The sequence below is a fragment of the Anomaloglossus baeobatrachus genome, chromosome 8 (genome assembly GCF_048569485.1).
Source record: "Anomaloglossus baeobatrachus isolate aAnoBae1 chromosome 8, aAnoBae1.hap1, whole genome shotgun sequence".
NCBI classification, from domain to species: Eukaryota; Metazoa; Chordata; class Amphibia; order Anura; family Aromobatidae; genus Anomaloglossus; species Anomaloglossus baeobatrachus.
Genome location: NC_134360.1, coordinates 111,078,137 through 111,097,995, shown reverse-complemented (window position 1 = coordinate 111,097,995; position 19,859 = coordinate 111,078,137). Strand labels below are relative to the sequence as shown.

The window sequence follows — 19,859 nt, the reverse complement described above, 5'->3', positions numbered from 1 at the left end:
TCTGTGTATCAGTAAAAGAAGTAACTCATAACTGTATAAAAATCAAAACTTTAAAACCTTATTCTAGAATGTAATTCTTCAAAATAAACCCTTAATAAAAAATCCTAACATCTCTATACTAAAGAAATATGTCTAAGAATAAGATATATTCGGTATAAATTCCTCCATTTATACTTATGTACTATAACTTATTTATTCTAATAGTATACATACATATATTATAACCTCAAAGTTAAAACAAAAATTCCCTTTTTTTTTTTCCTGGATCCAAGTACTTGACATCGGCAGCTGCTCAGACAATCAATCATTCATAGACACATCTATGCACACAAGACTGTCATGGTTCTTTAACATATATCCACATAGAAACTGACAGACACATATCCCTTTTTTTCCCAATTATTCTATGCGCATTTCAAAAATTATGTTACTAATTTGAAGTACGTTTTGAAAAAATACAAATTCCAATGTATTACATACTGTACATTTGACCATAGAACAATCATTTATTATTAGCTTTAGTAATTCAAAAGTCACATGCTCTAGTTACGTGCAAAGAACACCATTCCAAAACAGCAAGCAGTTTTACTACACTCCAAAGCTCGATTACATTTCTAATAACTCTAAAGAAGATATATATATTCATAAAAGAAACGTTAAAGTAATAGTTCTCTGGCAATTGGTACCTGAGAAAATAATAATTATTATTAATCATGCTTTCGCGATTAACCTTACACAATAAGATATGTTACCTGATTGAGGACAAGAACAAATGTATAAATAAAAAGTTAATACTTCATCAATCTGCTTTACTGATAAATTCTGAGGGAAATAAAAGAATAAAATTATCATATCTATGATAAAAAAATGAAACACTTAGAATCAGTTACTTTCTCTTATTATTATTACATTTTAAATATTATTATTCATATACAGAGATCAAATTATTAATTTATAACATTAAACTATCATTTTACTAAATGAAAATATGACCTTGATTTACAATCACTACTTTTAATGTATATATACATACATATATATATATATATATATATATATATATACATACATATATATATATATATATATATATATATATATATATATATATATATATATATATATATATATATATATATATATATATATATATACATAGATTCACTGTATATGAATAATCATATTTATCAAACAATAAAATTAATTTACCCAGAAATCCACTTTATTTAGCTGAAGACCAAACCTAAATTTTTCTTCAAAGATTCGATCTATTAGATTCATTTTAAACTTCTAGGAATCTGTGAACTTATTTTGTAGCTCAAGTTTTGTTCTTAAATGAGAAAGAATGTCTCCCAGCTGTCGCCGGCTATCAAATTCTAACCCGGGGAGAGGATCTGCATAAGACACCTGTTTCTGTCTTTCAAAGCTTTTACTCATCATTTGTCTGGGACCATCAATATCTGATCCTTTGACCAATCCCTTCACTGGAGACAAGGGAAACAAAGGTTTTTCCTGTGGAAAAAGATTTTTAGATGATAATAATTGGGATGGATTGTATGGTTTGTAACACGTATGCATTTTCCTGCAAATTTCATATATCCTGTCACAGAAATATCTGGATCTGGGAGACACTGTTGGTTTTTCACAGAAACTCTCCCTTTTTCGTGTTGGTTTCAGAATTAATTAATTTCTGTTTTGATTGACTTTGGTGATTTCTAACAAAATCGATAAATGTCGTACATTCGAATAGGGACTTTTTATTTAATGCCACCGCACAAGCTGCATTATCAAGGAAATTAAATTTCTTGATGAATAAATGTATCATTCCATCCAATCTGACATTTGGAATGACTGCCCTATACAAACGTTCAAAAACGGACATAAATGAGAACGTACTCTCATTCTGTTCAATTTGTAATTCCTTTAACATCTCATGATTTGGATCAGATTCATTCCTTGCACAGAAGATGAGATTTTTCAGCCTTATGATATCGTTATCATTTGAACAATCAAATGTCTCATTGTCAGAAGACTTTTTTAATGCCAATTGTCTAAAGAAATGCTGAGGTATCCACATACGAAATAACTGATTCGTCTCACTATTGGTTAAATTTAACTTCTCAACGGAACTTTCAAATATTTCTGAATTTCTGCAAACATGTATTTTAGGATTATATGCGGGAATTAATTTGCATATGTCCAATAGACTCTTTCTAAGTTTAATTCCTAACTTAGTCTGTTCTATTTTTTTAAACTGATCGTCGCCATTTTCTCTCTGCACGTGTCCTTCTCTGACAACTTTCTGCACGTGTCCCACTCTGGCTCCTCCCCCTTCTGGCTTCTCTACGTCATTTCCTGCTTCTTTCTCAGTATGCTGAAAGTCACCTTGATTATGTAGCACATGTCGGCCGCCATTATCAAGATTCTGATTTGCAAAATTACAGTCTAAATCTGACTTTTCATTTGCAACATTACAGTCAGAATTCACAATATCACTGACTGACATTCCAGGTTCTAAGCAGTCTTTGGATTTCTCTATCACTGACTCTCCTGACAATTCAGGTTGTCTATTTCCACCATTTTTACATTTTTCTACAATTAACTTGTGAAAATCATAGACTAAATGACAGACATTTCTGATTTTCTGTTTCTCTCTATTAAAAGACCTTGCACATTCTATACGTGAATTCTCAAGTTCACACTCCCCATAAAAGCGTAACCAAATCTCTTCCACATTAGAAATATCTGAATAAGTGAACTGAATTTTACTTTGCTTAACATATGAAGAGATAAAATCCATTTTCTTACCTGAACTGATCAGATGATCTGATGGATGATCCTCTAAGACTTGATTCACCTTGCTCAGCACGTCCAATACTTCTTATGGACTGACTTTATCTTTCTTGCTCAAAAAATACGTCAAAAGTTAACTTCTGTGGCTTTATAAAGTCTTTAAAGTTCATTTAAAAAAACTTTCATGCAACTTGACTTATACGTATTTCCTAGGTTCTGCGTGATTTTTATAAATTGTCGATTCCCTCTCACTTTGCAGGAGGCATATGTCTCTGATGTCTCTGTCTGTCCCCCCTTATGCAAAGTGAAGGAAGAAGCACAAAAATGAAAAAAAAAAACACGAATGACTGAGCTCGCCAAATGTTAAAAAATATACTCTTAAATATATTTTTCTTCAAATACGTAAAAGCGCATGAAAGAAAGGACTTCAAAAATGTAAAAAATAAATGTATTTATCTATTTAAAAAAATGGTTGCCAGGGTTCAGTTACAGAAAGTAAAAATAATATACTTTGTTAGCTTACGTAAAAGAGTTCATTTAGTCCATATTGATCAATAGAAAATCTTCATCCATCTCTCCTTGGATTCTGAATGGCAAAGCAGGGGTGATATCCCCCTAGGCTGGACAGCATGTGTTCATCTTGCAGCCTCGGAGCCTTCTGGGACAGCTGACAACGTGCAGGAGCGACCAGTAGCCCCCTCCATCGTGTGTTATATGACAACTGTTCAATCCATATAGGGAAATCACTGCTGGACGCATGTCACATTGTGTAATCTCTAGAAGCTTCCAAAAGAATATATATATATACATCCTTCCATATCAGCACTTATGTAAATTCAATATGGATATTTTAATATTTATTCCTTATAAGAACTTTATTAATAAACTATGCCCTCCAACATAAACAGAACTGTGAACATATATGTCCTACTATAAAATGTTTGATAACTAGATGTATTAATTTTAATGTTTTTACACATTAATATATTGTAGATCCTCCTTTTGCAAAAAAAACAGCCTCTAGTCGCTTCCTGTAGCTTTTAATGAGTTCCTGAATCCTGGATGAAGGTATATTTGACCATTCCTGTTTACAAAACAATTCCAGTTCAGTTAAGTTTGATGGTCGCCGAGCATGGACAGCACGCATCAAATCATCCCGCAAATTTTCAATGATATTCAGGTCTGGGGACTGGGATGGCCATTCCAGAACATTGTAATTGTTCCTCTGCATGAATGCCTGAGTAGATTTGGAGCGGTGTTTTGGATCATTGTCTTGCTGAAATATCCATCCCCTGCATAACTTCAACTTCGTCACTGATTCTTGCACATTATTGTCAAGAATCTGCTGATACTGAGTGGAATCCATGTGACCCTCAACTTTAACAAGATTCCCGGTGCCGGCATTGGCCACACAGCCCCAAAGCCTGATGGAACCTCCACCAAATTTTACTGTGGGTAGCAAGTGCTTTTCTTGGAATGCTGTGTTTTTTTGCCTCCATGCATAACGCCTTTTTGTATGACCAAACAACTCAATCTTTGTTTCATCAGTCCACGGGACCTTCTTCCAAAATGTAACTGGCTTGTCCAAATGTGCTTTTGCATACCTCAGGCGACTGTTTTTGTGGCGTGCTTGCAGAAACGGCTCCTTTCGCATCACTCTCCCATACAGCTTCTCCTTGTGCAGTGTGCGCTGTATTGTTGACCGGTGCACAGTGACACCATCTGCAGCAAGATGAAGCTGCAGGTCTTTGGAGGTGGTCTGTAGATTGTCCTTGACTGTTTTCACTATTCTTCTTCTCTGCCTTTCTGATATTTTTCTTGGCCTGCCACTTCTGGGCTTAACAAGAACTGTACCTGTGTTCTTCCATTTCCTTATTATGTTCCTCACAGTGGAAACTGACAGTTTAAATCCCTGAGACAACTTTTTGTATCCTTCCCCTGAACAACTATGTTGAATAATCTTTGTTTTCAGATCATTTGAGAGTTTTTTTGAGGAGCCCATGATGCCACTCTTCATAGGAGATTCAAATAGGAGACCAACTTGCAAGTGGCCACCTTAAATACCTTTTCTCATGATTGGATACACCTGCCTATGAAGTTCAAAGCTCAATGAGGTTACAAAACCAATTTAGTGCTTTAGTAAGTCAGTAAAAAGTAGTTAGGAGTGCTCAAATCAAGAAATTGATAAGGGTGCCCATACTTTTGCACCGGTCAAATTTTGTTTAAATGCGGATTGCACATTTTCTGTTAGTACAATAAACCTCATTTCAATCCAGAAATATTACTCAGTCCATCAGTTATTAGATATATGAAACTGAAATAGCTGTTGCAAAAACCCAAATTGTTATAAAGAAAAAAGGTTAACATTAATAGGGGTGCCCAAACTTTTTCATATGACTGTAACTGGTTAAAAACGACAGGATTTTTTAAATGCGGTGTAAACATTTGCAAGTGCTGTGGTTTTGCTAACAAATCTAAGACATTTACATCTATTTCCAATAAAAAACAGTTCATTGTCTGTTCTTTTATAAACTTTAATACGGAGAATGTAGTGTATCTAATTAATTGCAACATATGCCTCATGCAGTATGTGGGTTGCACAATGAACCCCCTTAAAACTAGAATCCACAAACCCCTATCAGACGCTAGTAATTTGCCTATGGTTGGTGCATCAGTAGTATCCCGACATTTTTCAAAAAAACACAATGGGGATTTACGCGGTTTCTCTTTTATAGACATAGAGCATGTAAAAAAAAACCATTGAGAGGGGGATATTTTCATAAAAAAGTGCTTGCCAGAGAGAGTAGGTGGATATTTTTGCTGGGGACCCGTATGCCACAGGGTTATAATAACCGCTTGGATATTATTATGCACTATTGATATACTTGTACTATATAATGCTGGTTAACATTATATTTCCATGTCTTTGTACCATCTAAATTTTATGGTCAGGTTATTGGGTCTTTCCAATTTCCGATCTCCAAAATATTGAATCCTTTCTTTTGTAATTCTCATGTGTGTTGTATATTGATTAATATGCAGATAGTTTATATGTTTGATCTGCTTGTCTTGTTCATGTTTATAAGTCTCTCACATATGTTTATAATTACCCTGATGGGAGTGAGATGTATATAAGGTTCCATGTTTGGAAAGCAGATTAAGTTCTGGACCGTGAAGAAGGCAGGTTTTACCGCTGAAACGCGTAGTTCCCATCTGCACTACTTTCCTGCGTTAATGCTGTTTTGAACTGCTTGGACCATTGCTTTTTAATGGATTTACGAATAAAATGAAAGACATTTTTTAACAGCATCCTGGATTGCTCACGTTATTGCTGGACTGTGCTCTGCCGTTGTTCACATTTGTATGGATGGACTCCTACATCCTGATCCGGGCACAACGGAGTTAGCCAGGTCAGCTGAGGTTCCAGGTGGTTCACAGGAGTGAGCTGGTCTACACTGTTTGACTTATATGTATAATATATAAAGCTGAGTCTGTGTGTGTGTGCGTGTGTGTGTATGTCCGCTAAAGGAATCCGCACCATCACATTTACAATCAAGAAATGTGACCCAGGGAGTGTCGTAGACTATGCCTTGACAGAAAAATTTAACCCCGTGCTTTACAGTTAGTCTCTCAAATCCTGCCGCCGTTAAACTGAATGGAGGTGGGAGCTATAGGTTATTAATAGCAACTGTCAGTGGTTGCTATAGGAACAAAATAAACTGTTAGTTGAAGCTTATGCATGAGGTTATATGATGTCGGTGGAGAGATGGATAGAGAGACAGAAAAAGACAGACAGACAGACACAGACAGAGACCGATGGGGAAAGAGACAGAGAGACGGGCAAAGAGACAGCCGGGCAAAGAGACAGCGTGGGCAAAGAGACAGAGAGACAGACAGATACAGAGATTGAGACAGATAGACTGATGCAAATACAGACAGAGATAGAAACAGACAGACAAGGAAAGAGACAAACATCGAGACAGACAGACAGCGACACACAGGCAGAGACTGGGAGAGAGACAGAGAGACAGTTAAGGGGGCTTTACACGCTACGATATCGCTAATGCAAACTCGTTGGGGTCACGGAATTTGTGACGCACATTCGACCGCATTAGCGATGCCGTTGCGTGTGACACCTATGAGCGATTTTGCATCGTCGCAAAAATGTGCAAAATCGCTCATCGGTGACATGGGGGTCCATTCTCAATTATCGTTACTGCAGCAGTAACGAAGTTGTTCGTCGTTCCTGCGGCAGCACACATCGCTCCATGTGACACCACAGGAATGAGGAAGCTCTCCTTACCTGCTTCCCGGCCGCAATGCGAAGGATGAAGGTGGGCGCGATGTTACGTCCCGCTCATCTCCGCACCTCCGCTTCTATTGGGCGGCGGTTCAGTGACGCTGCTGTGAGGTCGCTGTGACGCTAAACGAACCGCCCCCTTAGAAAGGCGGTTCGCCGGTCACAGCGACGTCGCCGGGCAGGTAAGTACGTGTGACGGGTCTGGGCGATGTTGTGCGGCACGGGCAGCGATTTGCCCGTGTTGCACAACAGATGGGGTTGGGTACCCATGCTAGCGATATCGGTCACAATATCGCAGCGTGTAAAGCGGCCTTTACTATCCCGGGCAACGCCCGGGTACTACAGCTAGTGTGTGTGTGTGTGTGTGTGTGTGTGTGTATGTATAGAGCAAAGGAAGACGGGCAGCACTCTTTGGTATTCTGGTACTTTTTTATTTTTCAATGCTGACAGGTGATACAGACATGAGGGAATAGAGGGAGGGGAGCACGAGGACATGTATGTATGTATGTATGTATGTATGTATGTATGTGTGTATATATATATATATACTAGAAGGTGGCCCGATTCTAACGCATCCGGTATTCTAGAATTTATTGTGTAGTTACTGTATGATTTTTGTTATATGTATATATATATATATATATATATATATATAGATGTTGTCTGTAGTTGCCAAGTATTTGTGTAGTGCTCTGTAAATGTTCTGGGTGGGGGTGTGAGAGCGGTGGTGTTTGTGTTGCGTTGTTTGTGGAGCGCTGTGTGTCTGCAGCATTGTGTCTGTGGTGCTGTATGTGTTGCACGGTTTGTGTGGGTGTGTGTGTGTTTTGGGGGGAGGTATGTTTTGTGCAGTGTGTGTGTGTGTGTGTGTGTTGGAGGAGTAGTCCTGGAGGGAGAGGAGTATAATAGTAGGAATAGTCCTGGAGGGAGAGGAGTATAATAGGAGGAGTAGTCCTGTGGGGAGAGCAGGATAATAGGAGGAGTAGTCCTGGGGAGAAAGGATGATAATAGGAGGAGTAGTCCTGGGGGGAGAGGAGTATAATAGAAGTAGTCCTGGGGGGAGAGGAGGATAATAGGAGGAGTAGTCCTGGGGGGAGAGCAGGATAATAGGAGGAGTAGTCCTGGGGGAGAGGAGGATAATAGGAGTAGTCCTGGAGGGAGAGGAGTATAATAGGAGGAGTAGTCCTGGGGGGAGAGCAGGATAATAGGAGGAGTAGTCCTGGGGGAGAGGAGGATAATAGGAGTAGTCCTGGAGGGAGAGGAGTATAATAGGAGGAGTAGTCCTGGGGTGAGAGGAGTATAATAGAAGTAGTCCGGGGGGGGAGAAGAGTATAATAAGAGGAGTAGTCCGGGGGGGAGAGCAGGATAATAGGAGGAGTAGTCCTGGGGAGAAAGAGGATAATAGGAGGAGTAGTCCTGGGGGGAGAGGAGGATAATAGGTGGAGTAGTCCTGGGGGGGAGAGGAGTATAATAGGAGTTGTAGTCCTGGGGGGAGAGAAGAATAATAGGAGGAGTAGTCCTGTGGGGAGAGCAGGATAATAGGAGAATTAGTCCTGGGGAGAAAGGAGGATAATAGGAGGAGTAGTCCTGGGGGGAGAGGAGGAGTAGTCCTGGGGGGAGAGGAGGATAATAGGTGGAGTAGTCCTGGGGGGAGAGGAGGATAATAGGAGGAGTAGGCCTGGGGGGAGAGGAGTCTAATAGGAGGAGTAGTCCTGGGGGAGAGAAGAATAATAGGAGGAGTAGTCCTGGGGGGAGAGGAGGATAATAGGAGTAGTAGTCCTGGGGGGAGAGGAGGATAATAGATGCAGTAGTCCTGGGTGGAGAGGAGTATAATAGGAGGAGTAGACCTGGGGGGGAGAGGAGGATAATAGGAGGAGTAGTCCTGGGGGGAGAGGAGTATAATAGGAGGAGTAGTCCTGGGGGTAGAGGAGTATAATAGGAGGAGTAGTCCTGGAGTGAAAGGAGGATAATAGGAGGAGTAGTCCTGGAGGAGAGGTGTCTGATAGGTGGAGTAGTCCTGGGGGAAGGTGTATAGGTGCCCAATGTGTGTGGGGGGCGTGGCCGAGGGGGAGGCGTGGCCGAGCGTGTGGGGTGTGTGGCCGAGGGAGGGCAGAGTGTGGGGGGCGTGGCCGGGGCAGAGTGTGGGGGCGTGGTCAAGCGTGGGGCGTGGCCGAGGGGGCAACTATGCAAAGCGGTTTCCATAGTTACCTGATGTGTATCATTGTTATCAGCGTACGTGTGCCGGGAGTCGGGGTATGCTAGTAAGCATGGCACACATCAGGTAAGTATTCAAAGAGACAGTGCTGGGTCACTTGTTGGTCTCCTGCTGTGCAGCATGCATCAGCGTGTGACAGCGGGAGACCAACGATCTGAATGGGCAGGGAGCCAGCATACGCTGGTAACCATGCTACACAATATTACCCGATGTGTACCATGGTTACCAGTGTACCCCGCCCCTCGCACGCACGGGAGCCCACACCAGCGTACGCCGGCAACCCCAGCAATGCGAGGGTATGTGTCGGCTGTGTTGCCGGCGTACGCTGGTGTGGGCTCCCGGGGGTACAGCACTCACCTGGGAGTCGGGGCTCCGTGTCTGTTCGGGGAGTGCGTGCGGGGGGCGGGGCCAGAGCAAGCGTGCAATGCATGAGGGGGGCGGGCCGGGGCCGAGTTGCCAATGCGTGTAGGGGGACGGGGCGAGAGGCCAATCCGTGTGGGGGGCGGAGCCTGGGCGAGCGGCCAATCCGTGCGGGGGGGCGGAGCCGAGGCAAGGCGAGCTGCCAATGAGACGCTTGTCACGGTAACGACAGAATTTTGGTGACAGACAGACAGAATAAGGCAATTATATATATACTAGAAGGTGGCCCGATTCTACGCATCGGGTATTCTAGAATTTACGTATTGTGTAGTTAATGTATGATTTTTGTTTTATATATATATATATATGTATGTGTATATAGATATATAGATATATATATATATATATATATATATATATATATATATATATATATCTAATATATAGATATATATAGATGTTGTTGTGTGTAGTTACCAAGTGTTTGTGTAGGGCGCTGTACATGTTCTGAGTGTTGTCTGGGTGTGGCGGGGGGTGATAGCGGTGTTGTTTGTGTGTTGCATTGTGTGACAGGTCTACAAAAAATATTTTTTGTAATCATCGCAGTGACTTTGTACTTTTCTGAATAATCTGTTTGTCTTGATTTCAAAAATGTATACATTTTTTTCTGTAGCACGTATAATATTCATGGAGCAGCATCATTATTATACAGTATAGGAAATATACTGGCGACATTAAGAAAACTGCACTCTACATATCAGAAATAAATGCTTCAGCTTATAGAACAGTTTTTATTGAACCAAAATAATTTCACAATGAAAATATGAGCAGGAATTAAAAGTGCTAGACATTAGACTGTCGTTGATACGAATTTTCAGTGTTGTCCCTATATAAGATTTAACAGTAATCTTCCACCATTGAGTCATTCCAAAAACCCTGGTAGCGGTGTTCTATTACTTTAATGTCCTGGTGAAACTGCTCACCTTGTTCATCGCTTAGGCTAGGTTCACATTTCCGTTGTTATAAATCCGTCAGGTCCCTCAGCAACGGATCACTCGTGTTTTAGATGTCAACTGACGCAACGGATGTGTTTTTCACAGGATTCCTTTCACAGGAATCCTGTGAAAAAAAACTGATCTGTCGCGTCCGTTACATGCGCTGTGCGTTGCGCGGTTTGTGTGGGTGTGGGGTGTGTGTGTGTGTTTTGGTGGGAGGTATGTTTTGTGCAATGTGTGTGTTGTGCGGTATGTGCGTATATTTGTGTGTGCCGCGGTGTTTGTGTGTTGGGTGTTGTGTTTGTGCGGCGTTGTGTGTGTGGGTGTCTGAGTAGGGCGGTGTTTGTGGTTCCCAGTGTGTGTGTGGTGTGTTGTGCAGTGCGTGTGTGGCGGTGTGTGTGTGTGTTTTGGGGGGAGGTGTGCACCCCCCATTGTGCTCCATCCCCCATGCTGCGCACCCCCCATCGTGCTCCATCCCCCATGCTGCGCACTCCCCATCGTGCTCCATCCCCCATGCTGCGCACCCCCCATCGTGCTCCATGCTGCGAACCCCCCATCGTGCTCCATCCCCCATGCTGCGCAGTCCCCATCGTGCTCCATCCCCCATGCTGCGCATTCCCCATTGTGCTCCATCCCCCATGCTGCGCATTCCCCATCGTGCTCCATCCCCCATGCTGCACACTCCCAAACGTGCTCCATCCCCATGCTGCGCACTCCCCATTGTGCTCCATCCCCATGCTGCGCACTCCCCATTGTGCTCCATCCCCCATGCTGTGCACTCCCCATCGTGCTCCATCCCCCATGCTGCGCATTCCCCATCATGCTCCATCCCCCATCATGCTCCATCCCCCATGCTGCGCATTCCCCATCGTGCTCCATCCCCCATGCTGCGCACTCCCAAACGTGCTCCATCCCCCATGCTGCGCACTCCCAAACGTGCTCCATCCCCCATGCTGCGCACTCCCCATCGTGCTCCATCCCCCATGCTGCACATTTCCCATCGTGCTCCGTCCCCCATGCTGCGCACTCCCCATTGTGCTCCATCCCCCATGCTGTGCACTCCCCATCGTGCTCCATCCCCCATGCTGCGCATTCTCCATCGTGCTCCATCCCCCATGCTGCGCACTCCCAAACGTGCTCCATCCCCCATGCTGCGCACTCCCCATCGTGCTCCATCCCCCATGCTGCGCATTTCCCATCGTGCTCCGTCCCCCATGCTGCGCACTCCCAAACGTGCTCCATCCCCCATGCTGCGCACTCCCCATCGTGCTCTATCCCCATACACGCACACACCCGATCGCATACACGCACACACACATTGATGACGATATTGCACATACGCGCTCACACTCACAACATCCGGAGATACCACATGCTTCTGGCCATGTGATCTTCTGGCAGGTCCTGGAAGGTCACTGCACGCACAGTATCGCCGCCGAGAAGCAAGCGATATCACTGGAAGTTGTGAGTGTGTGGATGCGATCTGATGTGTGTATGAGGTGTGTGTGAGAGTGAGTGTGATCTGATGTGTGTGTGTGTGTGTGTCTATTGTTATGTGTGTGCGTGTGTGTGTGTGTGTTCCGCCGCTGCAGGACGTGGATGCGATCTGATGTGTGTGTGTGAGAGTGAGCATGATCTGATGTGTGTCTGTGTGTGTGTGTCTGTTATGTATGTGCGTGTGTGTGTGTTCCGCCGCTGCAGGACCTTGATGCGCTTACCTGGGAGCCGGTGTACGCTGGTAACCATGCTACACAATATTACTCGATGTGTACCATGGTTGCCAGCGTACCCCACCCCCCGCTCACACGGGAGCCCACACCAGCGTACGCCGGCAACCCCAGCAATGCGAGGGTATGTGTCGACTGGGTTGCCGGCGTACGCTGATGTGGGCTCCCGGGGGTACAGCACTCACCTGGGAGTCGGGGCTCCGTGTCGGTTCGGGAAATGCGTGCGGGGGGCGGGGCCAGAGCGAGCGTGCAATGCGTGAGGGGGGCGGGGCGTGGCCGAGTTGCCAATGCGTGCAGGGGGCCGGGGCGAGAGGCCAATCCGTGGGGGGGCGGAGCCTGGGTGAGCAGCCAATCCGTGCGGGGGGGGCGGAGGCGAGGCGAGCGGCCAATGAGACGCTTGTCGCGATAAGGACAGAATTTTGGAGCAAGACAGACAGACAGAATAAGGCAATTATATATATAGATATATATTTTATATACTGTTTTGCAATTAATAAAGACATTTTGAGCTAGTTCTCCCATTTTGAGCTGCGTGAAGATGACGAGGAAAATATGGTATGAAGTATCCCATTAAATTCTAGCATGTTATTTTACATTGTAATAATCCATAAATGCGCAATTGATTGGTAAATGGCTACCTTCTGAATGGACTGTGTATGTTATCCAGTTGTAAGGGACACCCTAATAATGTGGCTATCACATATGTTATGCTTTGCCTGTGCGTTTTCCAGCATTTCTAGTCCTCAGTATCTGATCAGTGGAGAAAAGTGCAGAGGTCTTACAGGGCAAAAGATCAAATGCAAAGCACATGTCATGCTGGGAAACTGATCTCCACTTTTAACAGCATTGCTTGCATTTACTGCAGACTGTAAAAACTCTGGCTCCTGTTTGTGCTTACCCCATGAGTATGAGAAGGGCCATGCTCGCCATATGCTTCCAATTGCTCTTTTATGAGTTCCAACTTCAGAACTAGTGAAAAAAATATTCCAACCTAAATGACATTGGTAACTGCAATGATGGGTTGTGTGTAATAGACTTGTGTAAGGTTACTACCAAGATAATGTCGTCAGTCAGAATGACCACAATATGAGTCACAGAAGTTACTATTTTTTCCCACTAGTCATTCTTTCTTTTTTCCTTCCTGCAGCTTTGAGATTTTTGGTGTTGGCTACCACTGTAGCACCACAACAATGCTGCAAACCTCTTTTTGAAGCTTGGGTTACTTATCTTCTTTTTTTTTTTTTACCCCCAAATACACTTCCCTGATGATCTCTTATTGTTGGGAGGGATTCTTTTCACCTTTTTGAGACATCATGTGTAGTCCCACACTTGAGGACTGCCCTGGTTAGTGCGGAAGCAATCATATGAGGCAGCAAACACATGGGGCACGACAGAGCTGTCAGTTCTGTTCCTTTCATGGCTCCATAAACTCAGTGATTCAATCTGCAAGATTGGTAAAATTGCCACATTTATTATCTGCACAGGTGTGCCCTTTATCATTAATAATAAGGGTGTTACATCGCCAGAAACGCGTCAGATTAGCTCACTGTGGATATGACCATTTTAAATGAACTGAAATAAATTTGGATTTTATGTTCACCGGATGGCTGTGCTGCACTCCTCTTCCTTTCATGCTAGTATTTTTGTTTGTGACCTCTTGTTTAATTTTGGCCTACAGCAGCATCTGTTCTAGGTATAGCCCGAATTTTTTTTTTATATCTATTAAAGGTTATGTTTTACCGCATCTCTTCTACTGTATACCCCACTTGTCATTCTAATAAATATGTGCTATCTGCATATTTTGTATTTGTTATCAAGCTCCAATTTCCTTTTATATTTCAGAAAATGAAAACTACAAGCAAATTGTAATGTGCATTCTTTACCATATAAGCATGGACGATCGCTGTAAATCCATGTTTGCGTATACAGACTGCATACCTCAGGTAAACATGTGATATGATCAGCAGGTACTGTGATATGAAACCCCGACTTTGTGTAATTGTATTAAAAGGCTGTGCTTTGTGGCCAGGCTCTATGTAAACTGTTTAATACATAAGGGCTTGTTTTATCTCCACATATAAAGGTTGTAATGTTCTTTCTGGTTCTGCTTGTTCTGATGCAGAGCTAACAATATTATATTACAATATTTTAATACAGCGTTTATTTGTCTCAGTAAGACATTTTCATATCATGTTCAAGAGATCTGGTGTCTTCTACAAATATCGTCACAAGATTACAAGCATCCCTAATAGAAATATGTTTAGACTGCTGGATTATCCATATTTCTATAATGATCCGTCACTACAAAACTGTTTCATTAATCCCGAATGGGGAACTGCATAATGAAAAACAAAAAAGTGACCAAAAAGCAGCCTCGAATCCGAAATGGTACCAATGAAGAACTCCAGCTTGATGCACACAAAAAATATCCCATCACATTGTATATAAAAAATGGGAAAGTTCTGCCTCTCAGAATATGAGCAAGCCCAAACTTTTTTTTCACAAGTAATTTTCTTTTGCCAAAGTAGTAAAACATAAAGTATATACATTGGGTATCACCCGCAGAATACATTTCTTATTATACTGTTTTATTTTTTCATGGTGCTCGCTGTGCAAATACATAATCTGGTAACTTTATTCTGTAGATCGGTATGATTAATCGTTTGAGCTGTAGTTTTATTAGCATCACTTTGGAGAACAAGGGACTTTTTATCACTCTTTAATACTTTTTGGGGAGGTGAAGCTGATAAAAAGATAAAATTCTGGTGTTTTTTTTTATGTTTTACCGCATTTGTTGGTTGAAGCTGGACTGCAAAAATATCACAAAGCATGCTTTCAATAATAAAAATGTTACTAGTATATATTTATCAATTAACAAAATGCAAAGTGAAGGAACAACAGATCAATATTTGGTTACCACCATTTGCGTTCAAAACTGCATCAATTCTTCTAGAAACACCTGTACACAGTTTGAAGGAGCTCAGAAGGGAGGTTGTTCAAAACATCTTGGAGAACAAACCACAGAGGTTCTATATATATTCTATATAGGTTTGGGCAAATCCTTGTGTGTCTTCATGTAATCCTAGATAGACTCAATAATGTCTACAGAGTGGGAGAAGAGAATCGCGTTGACAATTCAACACAATGGGCAGCACTTTGAGCACATCCTTTAGTGGGTTACAGTTGTTCCATGTTACAAACGTGTCAATAACTCAATAATGAATAAAGCGAAGTTGAAAATGAGCACACCATTATTTTCTTGTGCAATTCTCTGTTTGATGTGTCACATGACCCCCTTCCCATTGGAAAAAAGTAAAGTTGAATTCAAAATGGCGGCTTTGCAGATGGCCGCCATGGGCGTCACCAGGTTTCAAATGTTTTGCCCCTCCCATGTATTACTATGCCACAAATGGTAAGATGATATCAGCAACCACTTCCATTTTATCAGGGTGTATCCCATACTTATGGCCTACCCTGTAGATCATGTTTCAGGTGCTGTATAATCACTTCCAGCACGCTATGTTCCCTTTTTTGCTGAATATAGTTCTCTGTGGCTGTATGTAGTATTAATGTGGCCTTCACAATTCTAAGAGGCATTTATATTCATTAATGTGTAAAAATAAATTAAGAAAAAAAAACCTGATCCATTTTAGCTTCCTTCTGGGACTTTCTTTATTTGGAGCTGAAATGCATTATTGAACACATTACGGAAAATAAATGTAGAATCCTGGGAGGAGCACCAAACGGCACTCACCATTATAACACTAGGCGAGTGGTCATCTGGAAAGAGAGACGTCTGCCATGCTGGCAAATGTTGTGTTACATGGGAAAGCACTTGTCTTGTGAAATCTGGTATATGGACGCTTAAGATATACTGCATACATTATTCTGTTTTGCTCTTAAACCGGAAGAGACTGACGTATTTAGACTGAAAATGCATGTCAGAATGGCTGTATAACTCTTTTTGAAAGTTTTCCAACCTAATATTAAACTAATTGGTTTGAGTCCAGTCCAGTGTTACAATACTTCTCAATTTTGTGTCTGGATTATACACAGATATGCAAAATTTGAGTGTATAAAAATAATTTCAAATCCAATGACTAATTTTTCTTTTTTCTTATGCCCTGATTTAAAAAAAAACAAACAAAACAAAAACCTTCTATTTTTAACCATATTTTGCATAAAACGTGCGTGAAATTAAGTACAAGTGAGAGGACCAAGAAAACTCTATATTGTACCCAAAAATGTACACAGTATTCTATATATACATTTATTGAACATTCATTCTGCATCTTTAATGGAAATTAATTCTTGCCCCCTTTCCTTTTCTCTTAGCCGAGCGTATTACACAGTCACTGTCATTACAACAGCATGTTATTACATTGCATATTTTCTATTTACCATGGTGGAGGATTGGCACACATGGCCACATGTTTCACTCTTGCTTTCTGTTTCCAGCCAGACTTTGATCTGAAGTCTCATTTTCTCAAAGCACCACTTCTAGTTGAACCCTTTTGATTTCCGAACTGTAAAGATTTGCTCAGGTAGGCATAGGCAGGGTCACAGGACGACCCAGTATCTTCATAAAAATTCCAGCCGTTTATTAAACCACTTGTCATAAACGGCAAACATTAAACATAACAGGCCTCTCCTGGCTTAAGGCAAAAACATAGCACAACCACATACCGTGGGCTTTCAGTCCAATACAGTCTCTATTGGAGGTGTGGTGCCTGTACACACTGGCTCCTGCAGGTGAACACCACTTGCTGTGGTTCCTTCCAAGAACCCAGAGACACTCTGCAGACTCCTGTCTGTCTCTCCACTCCAGGAGAGGTTCGGTGCTGTAGCCACAGCACTAACAAGCCTGGCTACTTCCAGTCTAAACCCAGACTGAATTCCAGAGCCCTGTGTTCAGCCTCCACACAGGCTGATACACCCAGAGCTCCCTGCTCTGCTCTCACCCTCTGCAGAACACACATTGACAGTCTAGAGCCAGTCTCCCCTAGACTGCCCTAGACACTCTGCCCCAGGTTCAGAAACACTGGATTGATTTAACCCTGGGAGCCAAATCCACAGGTGGTAAGGAGTGTATAATCAGCCTCACACACCCTTCAATGACTCTGCATGTAATACAATCTTGTGGAAACACAGGTCCCAGCCAATATTCACATTGCAGAGCAACAATGCTTATAATAATAATATTTATTCATTTATATAGCGCTATTAATTCCATAGCGCTTTTACATACATTGGCAACACTGTCCCCATTGGGGCTCACAATCTAAATTCCCTATCAGTATGTTTTGGAGTGTGGGAGGAAACCGGAGTACCCGGAGGAAACCCAAGCAAACACAGGGAGAACATACAATCTCCTTGCAGATGTTGTCCTTAGTGGGACCAGAACCCAGGACCCCAGCGCTGCAAGACTGCAGTGCTAACCACTGAGCCACTGTGCCATTTATAATGCAGCCGGTTGATGCCTCACAGTTCGTATTGTTTGGCATTGTGGAGAATATTAAACTTGTCTGTGGCCTAATTACTGAGGTATGCTGAACCACAGCATAATGACTTAAAGATGTTCAGGATAGGGGAGGGAAGAGGTGTGTGTGCAGAGAGAGAGAACAATTTAGCATTTGGCCTCTGGTCACTGGTAAATACGTGAAGTCAGGTGCCAGACAGTCTAGACACCATGATTTTTAGTACACCCCTTAAAGGTACTTTACACGCTGCGATATCGGTAACGATATATCGTCAAGGTCACGTCGGTAGTGACGCACATCCGGCGCCGTCATTGACATCGCAGCATGTCACACCAAGGAGCGACGATCAACAAGCACAAAAATATGAAAAATTATTGCTCGTTGACTTGTCGCTCATTTCCTTAATATCGTTGCTGCTACAGGTACGATGTTGTTCGTCGTTCCTGCGGCAGCATACACTGCTATGTGTGAAACCGCAGGAGCGATGAACATCTCCTTACCTCCGTCCACCGGCAATGCGGAAGGAAGGAGGTGGGCAGGATGTTATGTCCCGCTCATCTCCGCCCTTCCGCTTCTATTGGCCGGCCGCTTAGTGACGCCGCAGTGACGTCGCTATGACGCCGAACACACCTCTCCCTTGAGGGAGGGATTGTTCGGCGGTCACAACGACGTCGCTGACAAGGTATGTGCGTGTGACGCTGCCGTAGCGATATTGTTCGCTACGGCAGTGAACACCAAATGTCGCACGAACGACGGGGGCGGGTGCTATTGCGCTCGACATCGCTAGCAATAGCTAGCGATGTCGCAGCGTGTAAAGTACCCTTTATGCTACATGATACTCAATATGGGACTTGTCTGATTAAGCTACTTCTTACAGCTCCAGAATGCCTGAAGTCCTTTTTAGTCCTTCCTGCTAAATTAGGAAAAGATGACAGTGAGAACCTTAAAAGCAGGACAAATTTAATGTTAATATTTCCCATTAGGTGCCAATTATTATCACTGCTTTTAACGTGTCACACGTTGAGAATTTTGTAAACTACTAAATAATAAGAAAGTGGTAAGCCACAAGTACATAAAACACATTTCTAATTTGTCTGTTTTTGATTTGGGTTTTTTACTAAAATAAATAGAAACCCCTCCAGACATTTAAAACTACATCGCTAAATTAGGCATCTATTGTAGTGTGAACAGATGAGTGGTCTTATGATGACAATGCAAAGGAGTAAAATATTTTATGCTAGTCCTGTAATGTAGATCAATAAAGCACTTCAATCAAGGCACTTAAAGGGGACTGTCATCTGCTTCATTCCTCTGCGGTGCAGGCAGCAGTGTATGTTGTACTATGTAACTTACATTTCAGAGAAAAAAAATATTTTGACAGCGATTTGTTTCAGAGCTGATTAGCCTGATGTAGATCCCCAGAGACTTTTCCTCATCACACTTCCCATGACTCAGAGGTGTATTCCTAAGTGTGTATAGGGAGTAACCTGTCAGTGTAGGGGAGTGGGTTTGGGAGAATCTCTCAGAGACCAGATTAAAGTATTGCCTACATTCATATTTTTAACAAAATTACACAAAAAAATGGCAAACTAAAGCGGGCTGTACACGCAACGAGATTCCTACAGCGATCTCGTTGGGGTCACGGATTTTGGGACACACATCCGGCCGCTGTAGCGATCTCGTTGTGTGTGACTTCTAGGGGCGTTTTTGGATCGTTGCAAAAACGTCCAAAATCGCTCCTCGTTGACATGGGGGTCCGCTCCCAATTATCGCTGCTGTCGCGTGGCCGAAGTTGATCCTCGTGCCTGCGGCAGCACTCATCGCTACGTGTGACGCCGCAGGAACGAGGAACCTCTCCTTACCTGCCACACGCCAGCAATGAGGAAGGAAGAAGATGGGCGGGATGTTGTTCCCGCTCATCTCCGCCCCTCCGCTTTGATTGGGCGGCCGCTTAGTGACGTCGCTGTGACGCCGAGCGAATCGCCCCCTTAG

The 19,859-nt window shown here is 42.7% G+C and overlaps 1 protein-coding gene across 1 annotated transcript in view; it reads left to right on the top strand.

The window, feature by feature from the left end:
* The window catches only part of KIFAP3 (kinesin associated protein 3), a 347,223-nt gene that overhangs the window by 190,116 nt on the left and 137,248 nt on the right, over positions 1 to 19,859 (top strand). The window contains exon 11 of the mRNA XM_075322100.1: positions 14,230 to 14,330. Within this exon, the coding sequence (XP_075178215.1) occupies positions 14,230 to 14,330 (101 nt within the window). The remainder of the gene's footprint in view (positions 1 to 14,229; positions 14,331 to 19,859) is intronic.